Raw genomic sequence first — 14,521 nt, 5'->3', positions numbered from 1 at the left:
AACAAATAAAAGTAAAATTGGAAAGATGTTTAAAATGGCATGTTCTGTTTAAAACATGGAAGGTTAAACTTTACTGTCCCTTTAACAGTATATATTGTGAAAGCAAGGCTCCCATCCAGCACTAAAAAACATTCCAAAACAGCTGCACGCTACCTAGGTATGCTCTTCAACAAAGAATGCAATGAGAACTATGTAAATTGGAAACTGTCCGAATCAAGAAACATGTGGGTTTTGTGTCCCTTTAAGAACAGATAGAAGATTAGTTTAGGATTTGATATTTAGACCATTTAAAACCACGGAGGCTTCAATGTGAAAGACAGGTATTGCTAACTTGTCACTGTACATTAAATACAAATTTATACTGCTGTACCTGTGTGCTGTTCCTTACGCGGACCCATCTCCTCATCTTCTTCATAGCTTCTTTTCTGTCGATTCGGGGTATAGGAAGTTGAAGCGCACACCCTTGCCTGGCTGGAGCTGGCATAGCCGTGAGGATTTAGGAGTTAAGGAGCAAATAATAAGCTGCAGAGCTGTAATACCTCACTGTGCATTGCTTTGTACATAACTTCTCCATTTCACAACACAGTCGCTAAATCAAAACGCCTTTGTAAGGATAATTACATTAAAAAGGGACAGTCAACACCAGAATTTTTGTTGTTTAAAAAGATAGATAATCCCTTTATTACCCATTCCCCAGTATTGCATAACCAACACAGTTTTAATAATACACGTTTTACCTCTGTAATTATCTTGGTTCTAAGCTTCTGCTGACTGCCCCCTTATTTCAGTTCTTTTGACAGACATGCAGTTTAGCCAATCAGTGCTCACTCCTAGGTTACTTTACGTGCATGAGCTCAATGTTATCTATATGAAACATGTGAACTAATGCCCTCTAGTGGTCAAAATGTATTCAGATTAGAGGCAGTCTTCAAGGTCTAAGAAATTAGCATATGAACCTCCTAGTTTTAGCTTTCAACTAAGAATACCAAGAGAACAAAGCAAAATTGGGGATAGAAGTAAACTGGGAAGTTATTTAAAATTGTATGCCCTATTTAAAACATGAAAGTTTTTTGGGACTTGACTGTCCCTTTAAGAAAAGGCACATTCTTACCTCTTTTTCACATTATAAACACATTGGGGCCCATTTATCAAAGGGCTTGCGGACCTGATCCGACACTGCGGATCAGGTCCGCAAGACCTCGCTAAATGCGGAGAGCAATACGCTCTCCACATTTAACATTGCACCAGCAGCTCACAAGAGCTGCTGGTGCAACGCCGCCCCCTGCTGACTCGCGGCCAATCGGCCGCCAGCAGGGAGCTGTCAATCAACCCGATCGTATTCGATCGGGTTGATTTCCGGCGGTTCCTGTCCGCCTGCTCAGAGCAGGCGGACAGGGTTATGAAGCAGCGGTCTTTAGACCGCTGCTTCATAACTTGTGTTTCTGGCGAGTCTGAAGACTCGCCAGAAACACGGCCCTTCAAGCTCCATACGGAGCTTGATAAATGGGCCTGTAAGTATGTATGTAATATGGAAAATCAAACTCCTGTCACACTACTTCAGATCCCTGATGACAAATCTGAATTGCAAGTACTATCTATGCAGAGATTGATCAGTGCAGGAGCTTGTTTATATTTCTCCCTGACTGACCACAGCAGTGGTGATAAGATAAATATAACCAATGCTATTTAAAAGGTGTGTACCAAGACTGCAAAACAATGCACATTTTAAAACATTTTTACTTTTGAGCTTCACCTAAAGGATATTTCTTTCACCCAGTTGGATTCCCCAGGCACAGGCACGCAGTAGAAGGTCTGTCTCTCAGAAGTTACTGTTTGATTGGAATTTAAATCTACCTCCTGTTGGGGCTATGAAAGAAAAAAACACAATGAATTTGATTGTATTTTCACTTCTTTATAGTGGGTATTTAAAAAAAAAAAAAAAAAAAAAACATATTGACAGCACAACACATCAAAACAGCAGGATTCAGCAGCTACTAAATTAAATAAAAATATTTGTAGTGATTAGACTAAAGATGTTATTTAGGGTCTACTCGTTTGAAAATGGTGGAGAAAAAAAAAAAAAAAAAGGGAGAAAGTTGGGAGTGATAATTACTTCTCTAACAGACACTCTGTAAACTGTTCAATTATTTTGTCTGTTTAGAAGCGTGCACATGTGTATGCATATGTTACATTATATATATATATATATATATATATATATATATATATATATATATATATATATATATACATACATACACACACACACACACACTGGTTGTGTGTTGTATTTGATACATGATGTCTCTATTCTTAAAAGCCAGACCATTTTAGGTTCAGCACTCTGGATAGCGCTTGCTGATTGGGGACTACATTTAGCCACAAATCAACAAGCGCTACCCAGGTGCTGAACCAAAAATGGGCCAACTCCTAAGCGTTACATTCCTGATTTTCAAATAAAGATAGCAAGAGAATGAAGAAAAATTAATAGGAGTAAATTAGAAAATTGCTTCAAATTGCATGCTCTATCTGAATCACAAAAGAAAAAATGTGGGTTCAGTGTCCCTTTAACTCTTCCAACCTCCCAAATGACACTGATCACCCCTTGTACTTAATAATAAGCATATGCTCCCCCATCTTCTATGGTTATTTTTTTCATAATCATATGCCTGATGCTGATTAGAGTTAACCCTGATATATACCTACTATTTAACTAGATTGCTGGCTGTGTACTATGAGTACTTAAAGTGCTGTTCCCTTTAGTCAGTTTATTTCCTTGCTGCACAAAATGAGTCACAGTAACAATATGTTCTAGGTCAATTATACGCAGTTTCAAGAAAAAGAAAAAATCATGCATAGAATCAAAATGACGCAACTAGGTTTTTTTTTACTGGAAAACAGTGAGTGCACCCTGGTTGTTAACTTGCTTTTGCAGTTTGTGAGTGCAGATCTCTGAACAGAGTGTGTGTATATATTAGAGAATATATATATATATATATCTCTATCTCTATATCTATAACACGACCACAGACTTAGCACTCCTCACTCCCAACCATAAGCAACTCCCACTTTAACATGTAGACATATCCATCATGTAACAAGGCACTCTCTGGTATTAAACTCTTTATTTATGTGACATTGTCTGAAGAAGGGGCACCACCCCAAAACGTGTCATATATATATATAAAATAAAAAAACACCTGTTCAGCAATACTAGTCAGCTTCTTTGTAGCTGATGTCAAGCAGCATTGCGGAGTGGTCTGTAGATGGGGAGTACAGAGGTATGCGGGAGAGACAGTGTGTGCTGTGAAATTACCTCTTACAGAGCAGGCCATCAAGATTCTGAGGCACAGCCAGGGAGGAAGGGTTAAACTGTTATTGTCCTAACTTCAAGAAATAAGCAGCCAATGAGAGGATCAGCTGATCAGGCTTAATATCAGGAGAGTGTGTAGTTCATAGAATGATTTTATTTATTTTTATAAAGCATGAGAAGACTTACTGCACATTCTGCAATATCCCTGTACTTCCCAAAATGTAGAACCTGTAAATAAACAAGCAAAGATTAATATTGAATTAACCGGAGCCCCTTCCAACACAAACATATATTTTAGTACAGATAAGAATCAGAAGTATTTCCCTATTCCCTTCTGAGGTGCAAGCTAAACTAACACTCAGGATAGCCTTCTCCATATACCAGGATTTCTTGAATTCCTAAAATTATTTCCCTTACCATGAGTGTTTGAAGGTTACTATCAGGCAGTGATTCTGCAAACGACTCCTAAACCTGCTACCCTCCAACATAAATCATCTCTCAGCTTCATTATATTATGATTTTGACAGAGCAAACAAAAAATAAGTTCCAATTTACTTTTATCAAATTTACTTCATTCTCATTGTATTCTTTGTTGGAGAGCATACCCAGTATGGTACCATGCATGCGTATAAACACTATATGGCAGCTGTTTGGAAAATCTACTTTTAATAATATTATAAAACTTTTGAGCACTAGTTATGCTCTTCAACTAAGGATACATATAGAACAAAGAAGAAAAGTCAAATAGAAATTAGACAAATTTGGGATTTCATGTCAAATGTACTTAAAGTTTTCTATCACATCACCTCTCTGCTCTAAGCTGCTATACCTGTTGAGTTCATTAAAAGGGACAGTCTAGTCCAAAATAAACTTTCATGATTCAGATAGAGAATGCAATTTTAAACAATTTTCCAATTTACTTTTATCACCAATTTTGCTTTGTTCTCTTGGTATTCTTAGTTGAAAGCTAAACCTATGAGGTTCATATGCTAATTTCTAAGCCCTTGAAGGCCGTCTCTTCTCTCAGGGCATTTTGACAGTTTTTCACCACTAGAGGGTGTTAGTTCATGTGTGTCATATAGATAACACTGTGCTCATGCACGTGGAGTTCAGGTGAGCCAGCTCTGATTGGCTAAAATGGATGTCTGTCAAAAGAACTGAAATAAGGGGGCAGTTTGCAGAGGCTTAGATACAAGGTAATCACAGAGGTAAAAAGTGTATTTATATAACTGTGTTGGTTATGCAAAACTAGGGAATGGGTAATAAAGGGATTTTCTATCTTTTTAAACAATAACAATTCTGGTGTAGACTGTCCCTTTAACTCTTTCCATGTATTGTTCATTTATGAACAATTTACTAATATAATAGCGCTATTTTTAACAGTATTTAGTTTATTTATATCCTTCAGGAGATGCCACTTTATAGATCACTAGTTGCCAAGTTGTAAGTGCCTGTTTTTTATGCTGCTAGCACTTCTTCCTATACAACCAAGCATCCTACTGATGTTTCGTGCTACACTACTGTAATATGTTTGAAATAATTAGTAAGTTCAGCTCTGTTGCTCTAATGATGCTATAAGTGTAATCTCATTAAGTCCATAATTTACCTTTGGGTTTTCACATCAAAAATGCAAAGTTTGGCACTTTGTATTGTTCAATTTTAAAAACCCACTTATTTGGTTCATCTCCCATTTTTTAATTTTATTTCTGCACTAGCTGGTTTGGATTGTCACCTCTAAATCAACCGCATCAGAGCCCAAAACTAATATTGCTAAATAATTTGTTAAACAAAAACAGGCCCAATAACCAACCCTTGAGGAACAGCACTGGTAAGTTCACCACTTTGAATGCATTCCATATTTAAAACATTCTATTTACTGTTAAACAGAAAGTCTAAAATAGAATTTTTATTGTTTTAAAAGATAGATAATCCATTTATTACCCATTTCCCAGTTTTGCATAACCAACACAGTTATATTAATATACTTTTTTACCCGTGATTACTTTTTATCTAAGCATCTTCTGTCAGCCCCCTGATCACATGACTTTATATTTATTATCTATTGACTTGCAGTTAAATACTGCATTGTGCTAAATCTTAAATAACTCCTCGGGCGTGATCACAATGTTATCTATATGAACTAGCAGTCTCCTGTTGTGAAAAGCAAATAAAAAGCATGTGATTAAGAGGCTGTCTATAGAGCCTTTGAAACAGGCAGAAATCTAGTGTATAACAAAACAAAAAGGAAGTGATCCCAGAATTGCTGGAAAAGGCAAAAATGCTAATGTCTCCCAGCTGACCTTGTTGTCTATATTATAGAAAGAGGTAACTGGCTGGGAGTGTGCTTAGAGCATATTACAACATTTAGATCAAAGAACAAAAACCCTATTAAGAGAATAGGGAAACGTATGCTCTTTCTAGACAAAGTTTATATTTTTACACTTAAAATGTAACTTTTACTAGTTGTAGTTAAAAAAAAGGCAGCAGAAATAGAAGTTATATCTAGCGTGCCAGAAAAATAGTTAAAAACACAACTCTGTAACTGTGACTTGTATAAAGTACAATAGTAATAGGTTTTTCAGTAATAGGTTTTTTTTTTTTTTTTCTTAGAAATTTAGTGTAGATTGTCCCTTTAAACCTTATTTTTTATTACTGAATCTTGTGTAAGGTAATGTAGTTTATGAATTAGTCAGTTGTGTGAAATAATGCCAAATGTTTTATGAAATTCTATAAAAGCTACATCTACTTCTCTACCACTTCAGGAACACTATCAAAATCAACCAGAGTTGTTTGAGCAGTGCAACAATATAGTATTGTTATCTCAGAAGTAAACTGGAATGTTGCTTACAATTGTATTCTCTATCTGAATCATGAAAGAACATTTTTGGGTTTCATGTCCCTTTAATATTAATTTGTAATAAGTTCCCTCTTAGCTAATTTGCTTAAAGGGACACTGTACCCAAATTTTTTCTTTCGTGATTCAGATAGAGCATGGCATTTTAAGCAACTTTCTAATTTGCTCCTATTATCAAATTTTCTTCATTCTCTTGGTATCTTTATTTGAAATGCAAGAAAGTAAGTTTAGATGCCGGCCCATTTTTGGTGATCAACCTGGGTTGTTCTTGCTGATTGGTGGATAAACTCATCCACCAATAAAAAAAAAAAGTGCTGTCCAGAAATCTGAATAATAAAAAAAAAAGCTTAGAGGTCTTCTTTTTAAAATAAAGATAGCAAGAGAACGAAAAAAAATTGATAATATGAATAAATTAGAAAGTGGCTTAAAATTGCATGCTCTATCTGAATCATGAAAGAAAAAATTTGGGTTCAGTGTCCCTTTAATTTTTTAGATATCCTTTGTTGAAGAAGTAACAATGCACATGGGAGAGACAATCACATGAGGCAGCCTCTATGTGCAGCCACCCATCAGCAGCTACTGAGCGTACTTAGCTATGCTTTTGAACAAAAGGTATCAAGAGAATGAAGCAAATTAGATAATAGAAGTATATTGGTAAGTTTTTAAAAAAATTGCATGTTAAACATATCAATAAATTCATATGGGGTAAATGCAAACCTCGAGTAAACAAAGCTACTATGCACAGACCCACGACACTAGGGGGACTTGGTCTACCCGAGATACAAATTTATATAGACGCAATAACCATTGCAAAGAGACCTAGACTGGCATACGCCGTCAGGCCAAAAAGCCTGGACTGCGATTGATTCCCATATATTGAAAGTCCCGTCGTTGGGAGCCCTCTGTTGGGTTCCTAAGTCGCTGAGACCCCCACAATGCTCAATACTACCTATACACTACCACTTCTTTAGAAAATGGGACCTATTAATTCAGAAGAATAGTTATATCTCGGGTCCTAGATCCCCACTCTTCCCGATCCCATTAAATGCAGAACTTACAGGAGGACTAGACAAAAATTACCAAAGATCAGTGGAATGGGGACACACAACACCCCTTTGGGAATTCCTACGAGAGGGCAAATTGCTACATAGGGAGGCCATAAAAGAAGTAGCTAATGGTGTTTACTACCCATGGTTAAAATACATGCAACTCGACCATTTTATCAACACGTCCCCACATAAAACTGACTATCTAAGACAACTGACCCCCTTTGAAAAGATTTGCAATGCCAACACGCAAATACCACATTCTCTCTCTAAGATGCGTTCAATACTACAATCTCAAATGGAATTTGAACTCCCAACATACACTGATAAATGGCACAGAGAACTGAACGAGACATTCAGTGATAGATCTTGGGGTAGGATTTTTCAGCACACAAAAAAAACTTCAACAGCACCCAAAATACTCGAACTTAATTTTAAAGTTCTGACCAGATGGTACTTGACCCCAGCAAGGCTACACTCAATTTACCCTTCCTCCTCCGACAGATGTTGGAGAGGTTGTAGACTAAAAGGTAGTTACCTACACATGTGGTGGGAATGTAGTTCTCTGACCCAGCTTTGGAATTTTATAGAAGTACACTTTAGAAATGGACTGATTCCAGACTTCAACCTTACCCCCCACTTAGTATTATTCAACCAACACCCAAAAATACCTTGCAAACTTCGGAGACAGCTGTTGCAAATAGGAATAAATAGTGCAAAGTCGCTAATAGCGGCACAATGGAAAAGGCCGACATCTTTGACAGGACAAATGTGGTTGACAAAGGTGGAGGAGATGTTAGTGCTGGAGGAATATGGTTTTATGAAAAGAAATAAGCTAGAGTTCTTCCATGACATGAGATTTTTATGGGATGAATCCCTCAAGGTTACAGCCCACCCATCTTAGTTAATAATTCAGCTAATTACAGAGTAGTATCTATACTTAGCAACTGACCAGAATTGTTATTTATGTTGTTCTAAATGTTTGATTATCTTAAGGTTTAATAATAGCCGTCTCTTGAAATATTATATGTATGCAGAGAAATGTGACCTGTATTGAATATGCTTGCCGGGCATGTAGCCCCCATTTTTATTGTTGTATTAAGCATTTCTACCCAATAAAAGACGACTTTATAAACCTAAAAAATAAATAAAAAATAAAATAAAAAAATTGCATGTTCTTTCTAAATTATGGAAGAAAAAATGCTGGGTCTTGTGTCCCTTTAAATGTGAAACATTTATTTTTTGTTCTGTTCATGTTACTTACCCTGGAATTCGTACTCTGATCAACAGTTTCATACACTCCCATAAAAAATTCAGGATCAAACATGTCCTGTATCAAGCAACGGAATTTCACCAGGCTGTTTGGTTTAAGGTAATGTAGGGGAACATCATTCAAGCAGGGGACCTTGGGAAATAGGTAGAGAATTTGTTATAGATAAAACAAAAAAAGTTTCTCTTTACTTCTGAGAAAAAACAAACAATTACCCAGGCAGAAGAATTATTTTCTTGCAGCTTTTCCTGGAAATACTCTGTGACTTTCTTCTCCCAGTCCTTATTTCCTCCATTTTGAACTAGAATATAATGTGTTGGAATATAAATAAGTACAGTTGGAAATTTAAAAAGGCACTGTAAAGTCAAAACTAAACTTTAATGATTTAGATAGTGTGTGCAGTTTTAAACAACTGTCCAATGTATACAACACTACTGGAAGCTAGCTGCTGATTGGTGGTTGTACCTATCTGCAGGCTCTTGTCATTAGATCACCAGAAGTGTTCAGCTAGCTCCCAATAGTGCATTTTTGCTTCTTCAATAAAGGATACCAAGAAAAAGAAGCAAAATTGATAATATAAGTTAATTGGAAAGTGGTTTATAATTGCATGCCCTAGGCCTATATCAATTTTGGCTAATCTTAGTACCCCAGATGTTTTGAAACTACATTTTCCAAGATGCATAGGCACTCTGCAGTCTAGCTGAGGATCATGGGAAATGTAGTTCTGAAATATCAGGGGTACCAAGGTTAACCATATTACTGCACCATATGAATCATGAAAGACAAATGTGGGGTTTATGTCCCTTTAACAATACATAACTTTCCTTCACATCTGGCAAGAGAATCTTAGAAACAAAGATGGGGGGGTAAATAGGAATTTGAAAGAAATTAACAAAAGACTTAAAGGGCCCTTGTAGTCGAAAAATGACATGCTCTAATTTGTTAACACTGCTGGTTTTGGGAAGAAGCGTCTGCTGATCCAAGCAGCAACGTTAGTTACAAAGCTGGGTCGTGCAACTAGCGCTAATGATTGGGTCAACAATAGTTTCTGCTCAGATCCAGCAGTGCTCTGTAGGTCTAGAGTGGTACTTATATGTGTTTATACCCTTTTGCAGAGGTTAAACAGAGGTGTAGGGTCACTAATCTTAAAATTACCCTTAAAGTGATGGCAAATCCAAGCGTTAAAAAAAAAAAAAAAAGCTAGGATTTACCATCACTAAAAATAATGTTGAGTTTCATTAATAATTTAAATAAAAAAAAAAAAAAAAAAAGGGTAATAATTTCACCCTGTCAGTGCCACAGCAGCTCGCTAAAGTCAGAGCCTCCGGCAGCCCACAGCACAATGCTCTTCTTCAACGAGGTGGCGTTTCCACCGTTAAACCAAAAGCTGTGCATGTCACCTGACAGTGTTAGGAGGTGGAAACTTCACCTCATTGGTAGAAGAGCGCTGTGCCATAGACAGTCGGAGGCTCTGACTTTAGCGAGCTGGCGCAGCACAGACAGGGTGAGTTTAGCACCCTTTTTTTAAATAAATGCTCAATTAAACATTTTTAGTGATGATGATGGCATAACCATCACTTTAAAATGTCCCTTTCTGTAGGATGTAGGAAGGTTAAAGGCAGATAAAGATGCAATATAAAGATGATCTATTACATTTCCTTATTGCTTTACTGCATTTCTATATATTTAACTCTCACAAAGGGGTGTTAGAGATCGATTCTGTGTATATGCTGACAAATTGGCTCACCAACTTTGTTTAGCTCGAGACTAATATAGAATTGCCCGTCCAGAACAGACTTTGGCCCACCAGCCGTGTCCCCTTCAGACCAGCAGTTCTCTGAGGCACTCAAGCAAAAAAGGACCATCAAATATACTCATATTACTTGTGCAGTGTAAACTTATTTCTTAGGATAGCCTTATGCATGTCCTAGGCATTTCTTAAACTGCTTTACAGTCCTGGTGTTTAACATCTCTAGTGGAAGTTTATTCCATGAATCCTACACTTTCTATAAAAAGTTACTTTCTCAAATTTCTCCTGAACCTGCTACCCTCTAACTTAATATTGGGACCACTTGATTTGGTATTTCTTTTTTTTTTCTGGAAACTGCTTTTAGCTTCCTCTTTATCAAGTCCCAGTGTTCTTCCCAGGACCTATTTAATAAGCACACCACCAAGCTGATTTTGCTGACAACCCAGCTAAAAAGTAGGCTTTAAAGTAATACTTATATGTTTAAAGGAGGAACATGAAGTTTTAAACAACCTTTCAATTTATTTATATGACCTAAATTGCCTTGTTCTTTTGGATCCTTTGTGGAAATGCATACTTAGTAAGGTTCAGAAGCAGCAATGCACTACTGGGAGCTAGCTGCCGATTGGTGGCAGCACATATAACCATCGTGGCATTGGCTCACCTGATGGTTTCAGCTAGCTTACAGCAGGGCTTGACAAAACACAGAAGCCAGAGAACCGCTGGCTCTTAACTTTTGGGTCATTTTCCATATATGTATATACATATACCACTGTATCCTTACATTTTGTCTGGCTATTAAATATTCTTACTGGCTCCTAAATTTTAAACATTTTTGTTGACCCCTGAATTGCAGTACAGTGCTGTTGCTCCTTCAACAAAATGTACCAAGATAATGAACCACATTTGATAATAAAAGTAAATGGAAAGCTATCTAAAACTGTTGGTTCTAAACAAAAACAAAAAATCTGATTGAAAATACAACTTTATTTACTATCTAACAAATAAGTTGCAAAATGACTACAGGAGTCACATGATAACCTTTATAACTTATTTTAATGCAATTGTGACAATACAAAGTTACATAAACTGGTTTCCTGCAGGTAGATAATATATAGATATTCTATTAGGAATAAACAGACTTAAAAACTTGTGTCATTCAATCTCAACCAATGTACCAGCGATATCTTCTGCTTCAGCAAGTGAGCAATGACTAATGCACAACTATACATTAAACTTACAAATAGCATTTTTCATGCAAAACAATACTTAATACTCATAGTTTAATAATGAATTGTTTAATATGAACAACGTGTCTTGGCCGCAGTACAAACAATATATTTGTTCCATAAAATATGCATGGACACAAAAATATAAAATAACTGGTAATTTCTTATTTTAGGGTGTTTTGTGCCCTACGTCTAAAATAGGACAATACCAAAATAACTATTATGACTATTTGTACTTTATAGTTTTCCTTTATTTCACATGTTGAGGCCCCTTGTTGCATTGGAGGAACGAGAACCGCTTTTTACCTCCAGTCTGTGTGACAAGTTACAGTTTGTTTTAATTAGCAATGAGGAACTTCCAATGTGGGTGTCCCAGGCTCACTCACCGAACAAGCCTTGTACCAAGGTGAGAGGGGAGCTAATCCAGTCATCCACACCGGTCATGACGATAACAACAAGCCGCACGTTATAACCAGGGACAGATAGGAACTGCCCAGCAATGGCGGGAAAAGATCGTCATCGCCCATGGAGGCGGAACCAATGCAGGCAAAATCACGCCAAATTAGTGGATGGCGGAAGAGCATTGACGGGGGACATGTTTTGGATGGCATTTTGTCATCTGACAATAATTAGCTATTTTTCTATTGGTTGTTTTCCATTAGAATGTTGGTTGGCTAGTAGGCCACCAGTTTTCTAAATGGTTGGAAGCACAGCCGCGAGGCGAGTTGTGGTTGGTTGTTGAAGTAAGATTCCTTTTTGCTGATTGGTTAAGCGATTGTCAGTCGCAGAGAGGTTCGGTTCCTGTTTGCCCCGGTACAGGGAGACGTGGCCCGGACATGGCAGAGAAGAGGCTGAATGGGGCTCAGCACGGGCCGCCCGGTACCAACTTACTTTTCTCAGCCTCTGAGTTCAATTTCTCTGTGCCATTTATCCCAGTCAGCCAACAGCAAAGTGCAGCGCCAGCCGTACTCCCTGCCGGTAAGTCCCAGGTGGGGATTAATCTTGTAGTCATCTCTGGCAACTGAGGGGTTAATGTCTGAAAGCCCAGTATCTGTGGGGGGCTCTATTGCACGTCACACCCATGAGCACAGTCCGTGGGTTATGTGTTTATTGCTGGTGTGTGCTATAAAGATAAACACAGAGAAGGCTCCAGCACTGGGGGGGGAGATGATTATATCATCAGCCTGCCATAGGGGGGCAACAGATCGGGTTTAAAGGTCCTGTCCGCTGCATAGTTTTCTCACACGTATATTTAGTGTTTAATTAATCTCTACAGATGAGTTTGGTAATCGTGTAATCAATACAGTGTTACAGAGAGTGCATTATTGGTGGTGGGGAGGGGCGTGGAAAGTTTGTGTCAAATTTCCAGAAAGAGAAAACTGAAACTATAAATTTAATGTGTTGCCATTGATCAGTTTTACGACTGGAGTGTACAAATTTGTTTATAAACAACTCATTTACCTTTATTTCATAATATGAAATAGCTGCTTTTGACTCTTTAAAGTATCACCTATACAGCAAATATTAATATGTTAGTATTCTCTATAACAAGGCTATGTAAACAAGAGGTAGCAATCAGGTTCCCAAGGTGGGGAGAACAATTTAAACGGAACATCTTATTACCTAAGTATTGTGTATTGATAAATAAATAAGATAAGTAGGCCTTAATGTATTTATAGAGAGACAAGATAACGAGGTTGGTTATTTCTGCAGGCTCAGACCATTTATATGGACATGTTCTTCAGAACAATGGATTTAGGCTTCAGTCAGCAAAATAGTTTTTTTTTCATATGCATGAACAGAACAGAACAATTTCCCATAAAACTCTGCAATTACTATAATACGTCATTGGGAATTCATTAAAGGGACAGTCTACACCAGAATTTTTACTGTTTTAAAAGATAGATAATCCCTTTATTACCCATTCCCCAGTTTTGCATAACTAACACAGTTATAATAATATACTTTTAACCTCTGTGATCTTGTATCTAAGCCTCTGCAAACTGCCCCTTTATTTCAGTTCTTTTGACAGACTTGCAGTTTAGCCAATCAGTGCCTGCTCCCAGATAACTTCACGAGCACAGTGTTATCTATATGAAATACGTGAACTAACATCCTCTAGTGGTGAAAAACTGTTAAAATGCATTCTGAAAAGAGGTGGCCTTCAAGGTCTAAGAAATTAGCATATGAACCTCCTAGGTTAAGCTTTCAACTAAGAATACCAAGAGAACAAAGCAAAATTGGTGATAAAAGTAAATTGGAAAATTGTTTAAAATAACATGCTCTATCTGAATCATGAAAGTTTATTTTGGCCTAGACTGTCCCTTTAAGGACAAACCAATTTTATAGTACAGTTTGCCTTTAAAACTCTCTGGCATGAACATACTTTTTTTGTACATGCTATTTACTTATTTTATTAATACCTTATAAATAGCAATATCCATAACCACTTGCCTGTAGCAAACACATGTAAAGGCTGTTCTAATTGTTAAAAAAAGTTCTCCAATGAAACAGCACATTTTTATTTGTAAGCAAAATAACCCTTTACTCTACATGTTTAACCCCTTTTAAGGATTCACACACATATTCAAAGTCGAGTACCCTTGCTGCTCTACATAAGGATAAGTCTGTTGATTGGAGCTTAACTGCTTAATCCTTACGTGTAGTGGCAATGTACCTTTATGGTGACTTAAAGCCAGTACATTTTTGTATAAACAAGCTGCTCACACAAAACCTGCGCTTCCTGAGTTATAAATCTCTTTATACATTTTGGTAATCTTGGTATGAGCTCTAATACAATACAAGTACTGTATGATTTAAAGGGACATAATACTCATATGCTAAATCACTTGAAACTGATGCAGTATAACTGTAAAAAGCTGACCGGAAAATATCACCTGAGCATCTCTATGTAAAAAAGGAAGATATTTTACCTCACAATCTCCTCAGCTCAGCAGAGTAAGTTCTGTGTAAAAAGTTATACTCAGCTGCTCCCAGCTGCAGGTAAAAAAATTAAAAAAATGAAGAAATGAACAGCAGCCAATCAGCATCAGCAGTGCTGA

The 14,521-nt window shown here is 37.0% G+C and overlaps 2 protein-coding genes across 3 annotated transcripts in view; one reads left to right on the top strand and one right to left on the bottom strand.

Moving 5' to 3' along the window:
• MCMBP (minichromosome maintenance complex binding protein) overlaps positions 1–11,997 on the bottom strand; it is a 108,349-nt gene extending 96,352 nt beyond the window's left edge. Inside the window, exons 1-6 of the mRNA XM_053692657.1 lie at positions 11,846–11,997; positions 8,699–8,784; positions 8,478–8,618; positions 3,500–3,541; positions 1,765–1,866; positions 371–488 (exon numbers count right to left, since the gene is read on the bottom strand). Coding sequence (XP_053548632.1) covers positions 371–488; positions 1,765–1,866; positions 3,500–3,541; positions 8,478–8,618; positions 8,699–8,784; positions 11,846–11,903 — 547 coding nt within the window. The 5' untranslated portion in view covers positions 11,904–11,997. The remainder of the gene's footprint in view (positions 1–370; positions 489–1,764; positions 1,867–3,499; positions 3,542–8,477; positions 8,619–8,698; positions 8,785–11,845) is intronic.
• A 228-nt stretch (positions 11,998–12,225) lies between these two features.
• Positions 12,226–14,521, top strand: part of SEC23IP (SEC23 interacting protein) — a 70,351-nt gene continuing 68,055 nt past the window's right edge. The window contains exon 1 of one of the 2 annotated variants that reach the window (XM_053692655.1): positions 12,226–12,437. In XM_053692655.1, coding sequence (XP_053548630.1) covers positions 12,296–12,437 — 142 coding nt within the window. In that variant the 5' untranslated portion in view covers positions 12,226–12,295. The remainder of the gene's footprint in view (positions 12,438–14,521) is intronic. The other variant, XM_053692656.1, reaches the window with a different exon arrangement.

This window comes from Bombina bombina, chromosome 9 (assembly GCF_027579735.1).
Source record: "Bombina bombina isolate aBomBom1 chromosome 9, aBomBom1.pri, whole genome shotgun sequence".
In the NCBI taxonomy this organism is placed as follows: Eukaryota; Metazoa; Chordata; class Amphibia; order Anura; family Bombinatoridae; genus Bombina; species Bombina bombina.
The sequence above is the reverse complement of the archived record's forward strand: the minus strand, read 5'-3'. Positions and strand labels throughout refer to the sequence as shown.